Genomic DNA, 15,184 nt, shown 5'->3' with positions numbered 1-15,184 from the left:
GGAGTTATCGCTTTGTGGGAGAGAGATCAAGCTGCAACTAATGCAACAGCTGTAGGCACCCTGATTGAAAACCACAGGTCTTTGAATGGATGCAGCTCATTTATGTTTCAATGGGTGGCTGATGTGTGGGATGGAGGAAATGGAATTGTGGGATTTGAAGTAAAAAAAAAAGAAAAGTCAAACAGGAAATACCAGTTAACAAAAAGCTAGCCACACTTTAACTTTCTGCCATCAGTTGATTTAAAAAAAATAGTTTTCCACCGGAGTACTCCTTTAACCTCTTAAGGATGCAGGGCATACCTGTATGCCCTGCGCCCTGTCCCGGTATATAATGCACCGTGACCCCGCGTCATACCATGCCAGTCCCGGTGGCTAATGATAGCCAGGACCTAATGATAGCCAGGGCTAATAGCGTGCCGCGATCAAAGTTGATCGCCGCGTCTAAAATGAAAGTGAAAGCTTCCCGGCAGCTCAGTCGGGCTGATCGGGACCATCGCGATAAAATCGCGATGTCCCGATCAGCTAGGACGCGAACGGAAGTCCCCTTACCTGCCTCCATCGCGTCCGATCGGCGATTGATTGCTCCAAGCCTGAGATTCAAGCTTGAGCATTCGATCGCCTATAACATTGATCAATGGCTATGGCTTTGCAGGGATCAGTGTAAAAGATCAGTGTGTGCAGTGTTATAGCCCCCTATGGGAGCTATAACACTGCAAAATAAAGTGAAAAAAAAGTTAATGAAGGTCATTTAACCCCTTCCCTAATAAAAGTTTGAATCACCCCCCTGTTCCCATAAAAAAAAAAAAAAAAAAAAAACTGAAAATAAAAATAAACAAAAAAATTCAAAAGTCTAAAATAGCGTATTTTTGGTCACTTTTTATATCATGAAAAATGAACGAAAAGTGATCAAAAAGTCCGATCAATACAAAAATTGTACCGATAAAATATTCAAATCACGGCGCAAAAAATTAGCCCTCATACCGCCCCGTACGCTGAAAAATAAAAAAGTTATAGGGGTCAGGAGATGACAATTTTTTACGTATAAATTACTGCAAAGTAGAATTGGTGTAGCAAAAAATAAGCCATCATATGGAATTTTAGGTGCAAAATTGAAAGCGTTATGATTTTTAGAAGGTTATGAGGAAAAAATGAAAATGCAAAAATGGAAAAACCCTGCGTCCTTAACCCTATGGGGACGGAGGGTCCAGTTTTTGCACTTTAGTTTTTTTCCTCCTTACCTTTTAAAAATCATAACCCTTTCAATTTTGAAGCTAAAAATCCATATGATGGCTTATTGTTTGCGCCACCAATTCTACTTTGTAATGACATCAGTCAATCTACGTCGAAACGGACAAAAAAAATAATTGTGTGACAAAATTGGAAAAAAAAATTCCATTTTGTAACTTTTGGGAGCTTCCGTTTCTACGCAGTACATTTTTTCGGTAAAAATGACACCTTATCTTTATTCTGTAGGTCCATACAATTAAAATGATACCCTACTTATATAGGTTTGATTTTGTCGTACTTCTTGAAAAAATCATAACTACATGCAGTACCATTTATGTATCAATCGGACTTTTTGATCACTTTTTATTCATTTTTTCTTGATATAAAAAGTGACCAAAAATACGCCATTGACCGTGCGGTTTAATTAACAATATATTTTTATAATTCGGACATTTCCGCACACGGCGATACCACATGTTTATTTTTATTTACACAGTGTTTTTTTTTATTGGGAAAAGGGGGGTGATTCAAACTTTTATTAGGGGAGGGGTTAAATGATCTTTATTCACTTTTTTTTGCAGTGTTATAGCTCCCATATGGGGCTATAACACTGCACAAACTGATCTTTTACATTGATCAGTGGTTTCTCATAGGAAACCATTTATCAATGATTCTGCTGCTTGATTGCTCATGCCTGGATCTCAGGCACTGAGCAGTCATTCGGCGATCGGACAGCATGGAGGAAGGTAGGGAACAGCCCCCTGAGCTAATCGGCAGTGCTTTACCTTCACTTTAGACGCAGCGATCAACTTTGAACGCTGCGTCTAAAGGGTTAATAGCGCGCGGCACCACGCTCAGTGCAGCGCGCTATTAGCCACTGGTCCCGGGCCCGACCCGCTATGACACAGGCCACGGCGTGGCCCTGCATTATAGAAATGGAGTGGGCTGAGGACGTATAGGTACGCCCTCTGTTCCCAAGGAGTTAAGGGGTTAAGGCACATGCAGACTAAATGCAATTTACCGGTTACCAAGCTGTCTCCCCCACAGCGTTTTTAACACCTAGGCCATTGTGGCTAGGATTGTCACTGCTCCCTGGTCTCAAAACTTGAGGCTCTCACTTTGTGCTTTCCAGTTTATTAGGTGAGTGACAATTTAAGGCAATTTGGCTCACAGAGGAACCCAAAAGCATGAATACTCTCCAGCTGGTTGTTAAAAAAAATACAACGACAGCAGTGGTGTCTCCAACTGTGTAAATGTGAAATAAAATCCAGCATGACATTACTTGTTTGGCATGTCCTGATGGTATGTAATAATCTCTATTAATATATAGATTTTTTGTTAATAACAATGTATTGATATATTAGAAGGTCTGATTAGGTCGCACAACCCTGCTAGGTGCTTAGTTCTTATTTGTTTTTGCCTACTCTGTTAGAACAGATGACTCCTTACTAAATAACTGGTCCCCCATGGTTGAAAGTAATTTCACTTTTTGACGTATATTTTAAAGGTCATTGTCCTGCTGGAAGACCCAAGATCTCGGATGCACACCCAGCTTTCTGACACTGGGCTGTACAGTAATCCTCAGATTTCATGATGCCTTGCACACATTCAAGGCACCCAATGTCAGAGGCAGCAAAACTACCCCAAAACATCATTGAACGTATACTATATTTCACTGTAGTTACTGTGTTCTTTTCTTTGTAGGCCTCATTCCTTTTTTCGGTAAACAGTAGAATGATGTGCTTTACCAAAATGCTCTATCTTGGTCTCATCTGTCCACAAGACGTTTTCCCAGAAGGATTTTAGCTTACTCAAGTTCATTTTGATGAAATGTAGTCTTGCTTGTTTATGTCTCTGTGTCAGCAGTGGGGTCCTCCTGGGTCTCCTGCCATAGGGTTTCATTTCATTTAAATGTCAATGGATAGTTCGTGCTGACACTGATTCTCCCTGAGCCTGTAGGACAGCTTGAATATCTTTGGAACTTGCTTGGGGCTGCTTATCCACCATTCGGACTATCCTGCATTGACATCTTTCATCAATTATTCTCTTCCGTCCACGCCCAGGGAGATTATCTACAGTGCCATGGGTTGCAAACTTCTTGATAATGTTGCGCACTGTGGACAAAGGCAAATCTAGATCTCTGGAGATGGACTTGTAACCTTGAGATTGTCCTCAGACAGTTCTCTTCTCCTCTATTGTCCATGCTTAGTGTGGCACACACAGACACACAATGCAAAGACTAAGAGAACTTCTCAAATTTTTATCTTTCAGGTGTGATTTTTATATTGCCCACACCTGTTACTTGCCCTAGGTGAGTTTAAGGGAGCATCACATGTTTGAAGCAGTCTTATTTTTCCACAATGCCAATAATTCTGTCCAGCCCATTTTTGGAGATTGGTGTGGCATTATGTCCAATTAGCTTTTTTTCCTCCCTTTTTTGGTTTAGTTCCAATACACACAAAGGGAATAAACATGTGTATAGCAAAACACGTGAGAAATACTTAATTTTCTTAAAAAATTTCAGGGGTGCCAACATTTATCGCCATGACTGTATGTAGTGACTCACATGGGGGCCTCTTTATCTTTGTGGAGTTGTTCTCTTTGCTTTTCTTCTGTCTTGCTCAGACGCCATGAAGACTTCCAAACATGACTCGTCTCGGCAGAATTAACCAGAAAAACATGTTAGACTCTGCACATTTTCCAACCTTTTCCTACCCTAGGTGGGTAATGACCCCCTGGTAGTTAGATAGTGCCGGTAAGTAGGTAGGTAGATGCAGTGGATGTATGTAGGCAGTTATATAGTGCAGAAATGTAGGTATATAAGGCACATGGGTAGGTAGGTATATAGGACACGTAAGTAAATAGGTATATAGGGCATGATCCCGTTACCTGCTGCTGACGGCGGGGCTGGGATTCGCATTGCGGGACGCACCTGCATGCAAATCCCAGCCCATCACTCACCTGGTGCTTCTCCTGCCCCCCTGCTCTGGTGCACATGTCCCTGTCCCCTAGGGCGCGCCCACCGGAGCTTTAAGATTTAAAGGGCCAGAGCGTCCATTAGTGAAGTAACACCTCTGGCTCATTGATAAATTCCTCCACCTCCCACACTTTCCTGCTGGATCTTTGTTGCCCTAGAGCCTTAGAGAAAGCATTCCTGTGTATTGCCTTGCCGTGTATCATACCCTTGCTCCATGACCTGACCTTGCTCCTTTGCCGTCTGCCTACTGACTATTTGTAACGTCCCTGACTATTCTACTGTGCCGCCTGCCCTGACCTTCTGCTATCCTGACCACGAGTTGCCTTATCCCACCTGTGCCTCGAATCTCCTCAGCCGCCTTTGTGGTCGAGTCGTGCCAGGGGTAGCAACCTAGGTGCCTCCTGCCGCAGCAAGTCCATCCCACTTTGCGGCGGGCTCTGGTGAAAACCAGCGGCACCTTATACTCCGCTCCCTGGTACGGTCCGAGTCATCTATCACACAGGTCTAGCGGATCCACTATCTTCAGTGTTCCAGTCTACGTGAGTGTTACAGTAGGTATATAGGGCACGCAGGTAGGTATGTATATAGTGTAGGTAGGTATATAGAGTAGGTAGTTAGATATATAGTGCAGGTAGGTAGGTGTCTAGGGCAGGTAGGTTTATAGCGTAGGTAGGTATATAGGGCAGGTAGATATATAGGGCAGGTAGGGATATAGGGCAGGTAGGGATATAGCGCAGGGCAGGTAGGGATATAGTTCAGGTAGGGATACAGTGCAGGGCAGGTATATAGTTCAGGTAGGGATATAGTGCCGTTCAGGTAGGGATATAGGGCGAGATTTATCAAAACATGTGCAAAGGAAAAGTTGCCAAGTTGCCCATAGCATCCAGTCAGATTGCTTCTTTCATTTTGCAGAGGCCTTTTCAAAAATGAAAGAAGCAAGCTGATTGGTTGCTATGGGCAACTTTTCCTCTGGACAGGTTTTGATAAATCTCCCCCATAGTGCAGGGCAGGCAGGCAATCCCCCTAAAAATAAGAAACCAATAGGTGAAATAGGTGATGTCGCTTTTTATGCAGCTGTAAAAAAAACATCTGTATTTTTACATATTATGTGCTCAGGCAACCCTTCTCCCCTAGAACACATTCATTTTAAAAATGCAGCTGCAATTTGTCAATGATTTTGCAGAAGTAACGTGAAATACGCCTGAAAAAACACTGTGTAGAGGTTTTATGTGCCATAATGTAAGAATTTTAGAATTTACAAGGGAGTTTTGTGACTGTATAATTGCTGAAGAACATTTTTAAAGCCTTACTGTCATTTAAAATAAATTTTAACATGTCAATCACGCATGTCAAAAGATGTCGATCACACCAGGTTTCACTGCTGCGATCATCTGCGACCATGATTTATTAGCCAGGGAAGCAGGCGGCATTGCGCTCCGTTCCCTGGCATTGTGCTCCGTATCCCGGCTGGTCGAGAGATTCATCATTCACTTCTCTACATAGATGTCTGATAACTCTTGTGCTATCTACAACTTCAGACATTAAAACATCAACAACTTCAGACACTTTAAAAGTAAATGGAGAAGTAATAAGCCTTCTAGTCTTCCTCTTTAAAAATAATCTGCAGCAAATGGAGGAAGATCCAATTTTGTACATACTTCTGTAAAAGATCTTTGTAACAGAAGGGGAATCTTATTATCAATCATAGTGACTGACATGAACAGCTTCCTTCCTTTTTAAATGGAATTTCTGCATCAGCTAGGTTGTGTATCACATAGTACAGTAATTTCATGGTGTCCAGACATCTTTCAAAGGGTGAAGTGAAAGTAATAATAGGGAGCTGCCATAAACAAGGTGAGGTAGGATTGTTATTGATAAACCTCTGTAGTATATGGGGGGAGATTTATCAAAACCTGTTCAAAGGAAAAGTTGACCAGTTGCCCAGAGCAACCAATCAGATCGCTTCTTTCATTTTGCAGAGGCCTTGTTAAAAATGAAAGAAGCAAGCTGATTGGTTGCTATGGGTAACTGGACAACTTTTCCTTTGCACAGGTTTTGATAAATCTCCCCCTATGTCTTTATGTTCTCTTCTAAAATGCCTGAAAAACATTTGTTTTGTAGTTAAGAAAAGACTAGCTACAATTCACTCCTTCATTCCTGACATCTTGATGATATATAGGCATGAAGAGAAAGTGGACATCATTTTATTTAATAAATAGCACCAGAGGAGGTAACAGCTTTTAGACAAATGAAAGTGTAACTGTCATTCTTCTTTCTTTCTATTTTTATTTAAAGATATAGATTATTTAAAGAATTTTTCATTCATCTATGCTCAAACTGCATCTAAAGAGCCCCCCCCAATCCTAAAGAACTATGCTGCATCTGTAGAGAGTAGCTGTGTATGGGCAGCAGCTTAGTTGCACTGCTCATCCTGCTGCTCCCCGTGCTGGGTATTCCAAAATACCGATACCAGGAGCCGCACTGGATACCATAGACAGAAAGCATCGCATTTGGAATCCATTAACACTGTTTAGAGATACACAGCACCGGGATCGGCAAAGCGTGCAGTGCAGCTCCACTGCTACTGTGTACAGATGCAGCATAGTAATGGCCCTGAGGGGGGCGCCTTTTTAGATGTAGTTTTAGCATTGAAGGATAGTGAAAACCTAATCAAGTAAATTTGAAAAAAGTTTTCAAATTGTCCAAATTTTTTTATTAAAAAAAGAAAAAAAATGTAAGAATGACAGTTACACTTTAAGGACTTTGGAAAACAGAAAGGTGGAAAAAATATTTTATTGGAGTGGATTTGGTTGTTTTTGGTTCTAGATGACATATTACCCGCATCATGATGCTGAGCAATAGTAAGAAATTACAAGTCCACTCTAATGAACAAGTAGATTCACAGTCAGAGGAAGACTTCTTGATCTAGATGGAAAGTAATAAGGGTTCACTGAAGATCAACAGCCTCCCCACGCTCAGCAGACTCTTCTTTACTGGCTGCCTGTTTGCTCCATGGAGTTTCCTTGAACACAAACCATGCATTGGCTGCCCAGATCAGGAAATTCAGAAATCCAAAGAGCTGTTGGTAAAAGCATGGAAAAGTGAGAGGCGTTTAAGAAAAATGGGAGAACATTATAAGCTGTTGTAAAAGTCTTGCCATATGGTTTTTGTTCTTTTTTTTTATGCAAATAGAAAATGAGGCGGCTCTCACCTGTTCCCGTGCAGAGCATTTTAATATTTTCAGTGCAGTGTCACATAAAAACAGGAGGGAAACAACACTAACAGTGCTGTTGTTACCAGGCTGACACTGCCAGTGTTCTCGTCCCCGTCCCCCCATTTTTATGTGACACTGCACTGAAGATATTAAAACACTCTGCAACAGCAATGGTGAGTGCTGCCTCATTTTCTATTTGCATTATTGGATTGTGTACACACTGCTCGTGAAGCTGAGCACCATAGAGGAGCTTAAAGGGAATGTGTCACTAAATAATATATTTTTTTATATAAAGGTTAAATACATTTGTTTATATGTTTTAAATATTTTTGGAAATCTTAAAAAAAATTCACTTGTCAGAAAATATGAAAAATAATTATTTAAGTTTTTTATTATATCCCATTGTTGACCAGCAGAGAGAGCTAAAATGAGAAGTTGAAGAGAAAGTAACTTGAAACTTGGCTGCTGCAAATTTGGCCCACCCCTCTCCCTGCTGGTGACCTCACACCTTCCTTCCTCTTGTGTCTATGCAAGAGGAGGGGGAAAAATTCCACAGTACTGCGCCATCTTGTTGGTGACTGAACAGTGGTAAAGTACAGTTGCTACAGACTAATAGTATATTCACATAGGAAAAATCTGCTGCGGATTTTCCAGGTAAAAAAATCTGGAGCATATTACAATGCCAGTGGACAACATTTTAACAGATCTATTCCATGGTTCATAGTCTAGTGTAAACATCTTCCCCTGCAGTCAGTCTGCAGTGACCCAGTTAGAGACAGACATAGTCAAGGACGCACGCACACTCAGTACAGAGACACATTCAGACTCTCTACTGAGCGTATGCGGGCACCTGACTGTACTAAGACACACACACATGCATGTTCAGTACAGACAGGTACACATGTAGGCTCAGTACGGTCAGGTACACAAGTACGCTCAGTAAGAGACACATCACACTCAGTACAGTCAGGTACACACATATGCTCAATACAGAGACACATGCATATGCACGCTCAATACAATCATACGCATGTACACTCAGTACACAGACCCATGTACACTCTGTACAGTCAGGAATACATGTATACTTAGTACAAAGATACTAGCACATGCATGCTCAGTAGAGACACATGCACACTCAATACAGTCAGGTACACAAATATACTTAGTACAGAGACACACACATGCTTAGTACAGTCAGGTACACCCATACACTCAGTACAGAGACACACACACATGCACGCATAGTACAATCCGGTATATACGTATGCTCAGAACAGAGTCACGCACACATAGTACAGTGAATATATATGTCCGCTCCATACAGTCAGGTACACATGTACGCTCATACAGAGACACATGCACACATAATACAGTCAGGTACACATGTATATGACTTGTACACTCAGGGACACACGTATGCTCAGTACAGTAAGGCACACATGTACGCTCATACAGAGACACGCACATGCAAGCTCAGTACAGTCAGAAACACGCATATGCTCAGTACAGAGATACATGCATATGCACGCTCAATATAGTAAAGGTATACATGTATGCTCAGTAGACACATGCATGCTCTGTACAGTCAGGTACACTCAGTACAGAGACACATGAATGCTCAGTACAGTCATATACACAAGTACACTCAGTAGAGTAAGGGACACGTGCAGTCAGTACAGTAAAGGAACACACACACACTCAGTACAGTCTGGTAACGGAGTACGCTCAGTACAGAAACAAATGCATATGCACGCTCAATATAGTGAGGTGAATGGAGAATAACACATTTTCAAGCGGTCCTAGTATCGGCATGTTCTGGCAGCGATCTGCTGGAAATTCACCCGTGTGAACATACCCTAAATGTTCTGACATACATTCACTCCAGAGCAGTGGTGAACAGAAGCAGTAGTCCAGAAAACAGAGGGTCAGAGGAGCGGGGTGAGCAGATCACAGTAGTGGCGGGGCGGAGGTTGTAAAGAATGACAGTCAGACCCATTATGACTATGGTCCTGTAATGATAACAGGGGTCTAGCTGACACACACGGCTTTCCCAGGCTCCTAAAGGGCACGTGATAATCTTCTTACTGAAACATTTACGATAATTAAGGAACCTGGTAAAGCTGTGTGTTATAGTTACGCCCTGTAATGATAACAGAGCCTGACTGTCTTACACAGCTTTCCCAGGTTCCTGAATTGCATGGGAGCTACTTAGTACTGACACATTTCTGGCCATTCACGAGCCTCGGAAAGCTGTGTGTGACAGTCAGGCTCTGTTATCATTACAGGGCCATGAGACATTATAGGGTCTGACTGCCACACACGGCTTTCCCAGGCTCCCTAATGGCCAGTAATGTTTTCAGTACTAAGCAGGAGCCTTGGAAAGCTGTGTGTGACAATCAGGCTGTGTAATCATAACAGGGCTATGAGTCATTACAGGGTGTGACTGTCACACACAACTTTCCCAGGCTCCTGATCTGCTTAGTACCAAAACGTTAGTAGCCATTCAGGATTAGAGATGTCACAGAAGGGTTGTGTGGCAGCCCTGGAGGTCTCTCACTCTTTGGCCCATCAGTACATTACACAGTGAGGAGGTCGGGGCTGTGCAGGGAGTGGAGCATCAGGACTGACAGGCAGTTAACAGAGATCAGCAGGGGGGATGGAGGACAGAAGGGACTGCAGTTCTAAACTTTGTATAAACCTTATCTTCTCATGTCCCATGTCTGCAGAGTGAGCTGAGAGGAGACCTTACTAATAAAATAAAATACGGCCAACATAATTTGGTGAACATATTGACATATCATTAAGTACTTTGGTGGCCCAGCATGAAGATTGTAATGTCACATACAACATTACACCTAATGACTTTCAATGTAGTTGTGTTGTGACAACATGACAGTCATCCAAAATCCAACTTTGATGGATATTTGGTCTCAGGTCACATGTTGTATGGGATTTTGACAGCATTAACCTCAATTCTAGCTACAACCTACTTGTGACTTCTCTGTCTTTTATAGCCAAATCTCAACAGTAATAAAGTGATGGGACAGTAATTTGCACAAAAGTCTCCCAAATATGTTTGTTGCTGTGTAGCCCTAGCCTTTTTCACAGGGTAGTTTGCCCTATATAGCTCTGCCTGTCCATCCCTGCACACTGCAGCATATCTTCATTAAAACAAATGGGGAATGGCTGCAGTTCCCTGCACAGCTTGGTGTGCTAAACTAGTGCCACAGCATATTCTTTATCAAGATGAGTGACATGTAATCATTATGAGATGGTAGTACCTCTTTAAGATAAATTAAAAAGGGTATTAATAGCACTTAAAAACAAAAGAGGACAAGTTTCTGAACGTGAGAAGTTCAACTGCTGGGACGCCCCCATCCCCTGATCACCATAATGGGGCCCGGCTCTTATGGAGTAGTCTGCCGGCAAGCACTCCATGCAATGTCTATGAAACGGCCTGAGACCTAAGTAAGGCTCCCAGGGCTGTCCCATTAAAACGTTTTATTAAGATACAGTTCATAAAAAATAAATAAAAAAAAACATTTTTAAAGCCTGATAAAAAGGGATAAAGCCTTTCCGGCAAAAAGTTTCAGAGAATTGGTGGGGTAATAGTACGAGTCCTGTCACTCTGTATGAACCTGGTAACAATTTGTTTATATGTACTTTTTTATTTGGCTGGATATACAGCCTAGTATATTACTTTGTATGCACTTGAGACGTTAATATACTGCTCAGGTCTTGAGAGCAGCACTTTTTTTTGTGAGGAATGAGTTTTTCAAAGGATAGCAAGTCTGTTTACTGCGCCTATTGTTTATACGTCAAATCCCTCTCTGATTTAGTTTCTTTCCAGCGCTGTTTGGCCATTAACATTAGTGCTTATTTTCAGGCATACAGATTATATTTATTGGCAGGTTTCTCACCCCAGTACCACCTATTTCTCTGTCTCCTTTATGTTTTTTGATGATGATATTTTATGAAATATGTATAAGTCAATAAAGATTTACTCTGTCTATTTATTGCCGGTGATCTTTTTTCTAGTATTGGTGTTAATGTTTGCATTTACTCACCAAAGATTTTTTTGTACAGAAAATTGTGAGCCTATTATAGGGCGTACTTTCAGTTGCAGTGAAGCTGACACAGTATCTTTATTATGTGGGTCAATACGATTAAAATGATGCCTATGTTTTCATCCTTTTTTTTATTTTTATTGTACTGCTATTTAAAAAACTAACTTTATTTTTAAACAAAATTAGTATGTTACAATTGCCCTTTTCTGATCCCTATAACTTTCTTATTTTTCTGTACATGTGATTTTTTAAAATCACTTTTTATTTAACCCCTTCCTGACCATTGACCTAACTGTACATCATGAGTCAGGTGAGGGGAACATGGTGCAGGTGTGTGATTCAGATCCACATCATAGAACAGCTAGCACCTGCCAGTATTGAAGGACATCATAGTTCGCTCCTATTTTACTTATTTAAATGGTTAATGCCACAATCGATACAAATAAAAGCATTTAAACAATAAATGCCAGTAATCCCTGGTGTTCAGGAGTCCCATAGGCACGCAATGTTGTTGGTAAAGCCTGGTGCCTTACCTGGTCCTTGGTGGCTTCCATGGCTCGGCGATTGTTAAACCCTACCTCAGGTGGGCTTTACCAATCAAACCCCAAGAACGAACAGCATTACAGTGCAACAGCATTACAGTGATCTATGTAAAGCATCTATGGATGCTTATATTAGCCCTCTAGGCCTAATATAAAAAAAAAGTTAAAACATTTTTTTTTTCAAAAATCTAAAACTTAAATGTATAAAAATTTCCAAACTCCAACATTTTTGGTCATATCACATGCCAGAAGAAATGTAATAAAAAGTGATCAAAAAGCCATAACTACACAAAAGTGGTACTGTTAAAAACTACAGACATACTTTTACTATATTGAGATCTCTCTCTCTTTCTCTCTCTGTCTATAAAACCATCAAAAAGTAACAGTTGGTAGGTGGCCTAATTTGAGCTAATCTCTATACACCATGTACTTTTCTTCTACACAGAGTACGGAATAGTTGTCATCTCTCCCAAATCCTAATAAAGTAATTTAGGAAAATGGATCCCAGAGAAAGACAGAAGAGAAACATTATAAGTAAAAATTCTTGATTTCTCCAGTAATTATTTAATATACAACCACAGAAGTTTGCACGATTTTGAAAACTAACTGTAGTGTATGTTCACATGGAGTGGCTTTCTCTGCTGCAAACTCACCCCTGACTTTGCAGTATAAGAGAAGAACAGAGGGAGTATTCAGGGTTAGGGAGTAGTTTCAAGTGGTGACTTTATTCTTAGACATCGGTGCGGTGCAAACACTCCATGGAGCGGGACGCCAGAAGCCCATGGACAGATGCGGTGAACAGCTGCTTTCTCCCTGACAGCGCTTCTTCTGACTTTGGGACTTTGTCATGGATTTGCTATAGATTTTAATCTATGCTTTGCAAACAGTGATATTTGCAGTTGAATTTAATGGAAATCCATGTGTGTAAAATCAAATTTAAAATCTAAAATGTCATCAATTTTACACATTGGATTTTTCTTCCCAAATGTCTGGATGAAAAAAACCTCCAGCATATCCACTACATGTGAACATATTCTTAAGATTAATAATAATAATAGCTGTAATGTTTTGTTTTGTGTAAATTTTTGTACAGTTTTTGTATTTATTGATTACTCTTACCACAGATATATTGGCAAGACCATAGTATGGTGTAATGCCGGCAGTACACGATGCATTCTCCAGCTGGCACACTGGCATTGATGAAAGAATGCTAGATGGGTGAGTAGCTATTTTCACATCCATGAGACCTTTCCCCCATGCTGAAGCAGCTACCAGCCACAAAAAGGCAAAGACACCTGTCACACAGAAATCCTGCAAAAAAACATGAACATGAAAGCCATTGGTACTTGATAGAAAGAGCTGTTGTACTGTAAATAAACTACACACAGTAGTGAAATGCAACATCAGTAAATAAAAAGAAAGAGGTCAAAATTTTTTCGGCAGGTACATTATTGTCCTACTTTGGATTATAAAAAGGATTTTCCTGACAAACACTAATAGACCTCCTTCACCCTAAATGTGAAAATAAGAACACATTTTAATGTATTATATATACTACATCCTCTTCTACAGGTTAAAGAGTACCTTTCATCAAACCATATTTTCGAATTTAACTCAGATTATATTCCCTAACTACTCCTAACACCCCCTCCTGCCCTTGAAAAAAAAAGTCAGAGCCTTAAAAGGCCATGTATCATACCTTTCCCCTTGCTCACATTGTGTGAGCTCCTGGCAGGAGAGAGTAGGTGTTCCCCAGCAGGCACAATGTCACTGAAGCCTGTGAGAGCTGTGCCTTACCATGCCCTGCACATACTTCCTGAGTTTTGTCTTCTGCCAGGCCGGGAGGAGACCAAACTAACTGTTTGACTTGCGTCAGGGAACAGAACAGAGACACCTAGTGGCTGTTTTTTCAATCACATTAAAAACATAAAAAAGGCTGAGAATTGTAACAGCATTTTAACAGCAACTAAATGGCAAAGTGTCTTATAATTACATAAGGGAAATTATAATAAAAGTTTAGTTTGGTGACAGGTACTCTTTAAGGTGTTATTCATACTATGGCCAAAAAACCTTCATAGTTGTTGATGTCACCACCACTGCCATCAGGTGAACTTTTGTCAGCATGGTGAGGCAAAAACTCAAGTGGTTTTGCAGGTGGCCAAAACAATGGATACGAGAGACATCCATTACGAAAGTATATTAAAAGTTTTTAATATCAAATTCAGGGCAAGTAAAATTTATGTGTTTGCCTGGAAAGCCCATTTAACCTATATTTGGTTTCAGCCCTTGGTTCTATCAGACTCGCTGTCAGATTAAGTTGTGAACTTTTTAAAGATCTGTAGATAAGGTACTGTAAAGTCATTACAGGGACTTAGCTAAGCTGTTAGGGAACTGTCGGACAGAAAGGCTGCTTTCTATTTCTAACAGCACAACTATGAATTTGTCTTTGGACTATATCACATAGTTCCCCAATGTTCCTCCTTTTGAGTCTTATTTAGTTCACTAACAATTCATCCCACTGAAGCCACTTACCACAATTGGAACTCTCCGTATTTGCGTGTATCGCTCATGAAAGAGCAAGTAAATTACCAATGCAAACATGGAATACAAGAAAGCAAAGACTGCCAAAGTAACAAAGAATTCAGCTGGTGCAGAGAAATCCCCTGAGAGGTGCAAAATACGACTTTCAGGTTCACCACAGGCTGGCATCTCATAGCGTTGTCGATATAGCCTAAAGATATATACAAAGACACAGTCAAACACATAATGCTGAATTAGTGGTAAGCATAGATATACAGGATTAATAACATAATTACTCTATAAGCATGTATACATTTAAACAAAGGATGAATATGTAAATGCTAACATAATACTGAAGGGCAAATCATAACAAATGAGGAAGTATAATTAAATATCTAGTTTTAAGGAAGATGGTAGTCAGCCAGCGATATAATCATCTGATTTTCTTGAAACATCATAAAATCCACAGGCATGTGTGTGGTCAGCTCCGGGGATTCCTCTGCACCAGCTGAATTCTTTGTTACTTTGGCAGTCTTTGTAAAAACTGTATTCACAACTGCTGGCTTTCAGGCTGTGAAGGTCTTTGAATGCATGTTCTATAATTGCATAGTACGTATGGTGCACAAAAAAATAT

General features: G+C 40.6%; 1 protein-coding gene across 5 annotated transcripts in view; it reads right to left on the bottom strand.

The window, feature by feature from the left end:
• Window positions 1-6,983: 6,983 nt before the first annotated feature.
• The window catches only part of SYPL2 (synaptophysin like 2), a 46,072-nt gene continuing 37,871 nt past the window's right edge, over window positions 6,984-15,184 (bottom strand). For all 5 annotated transcript variants that reach the window (XM_056557865.1, XM_056557863.1, XM_056557862.1 and 2 more), the window contains 3 exons: window positions 14,563-14,761; window positions 13,150-13,341; window positions 6,984-7,283 (listed from right to left, as the gene is read on the bottom strand). In XM_056557865.1, the coding sequence (XP_056413840.1) occupies window positions 7,152-7,283; window positions 13,150-13,341; window positions 14,563-14,761 (523 nt within the window). In that variant the 3' untranslated portion in view covers window positions 6,984-7,151. The remainder of the gene's footprint in view (window positions 7,284-13,149; window positions 13,342-14,562; window positions 14,762-15,184) is intronic.

The sequence above is a fragment of the Hyla sarda genome, chromosome 2, assembly GCF_029499605.1.
Source record: "Hyla sarda isolate aHylSar1 chromosome 2, aHylSar1.hap1, whole genome shotgun sequence".
Lineage (NCBI taxonomy): Eukaryota > Metazoa > Chordata > Amphibia > Anura > Hylidae > Hyla > Hyla sarda.
Note: the sequence above shows the minus strand (reverse complement) of the source record. Positions and strands in the feature narration are given on the sequence as shown.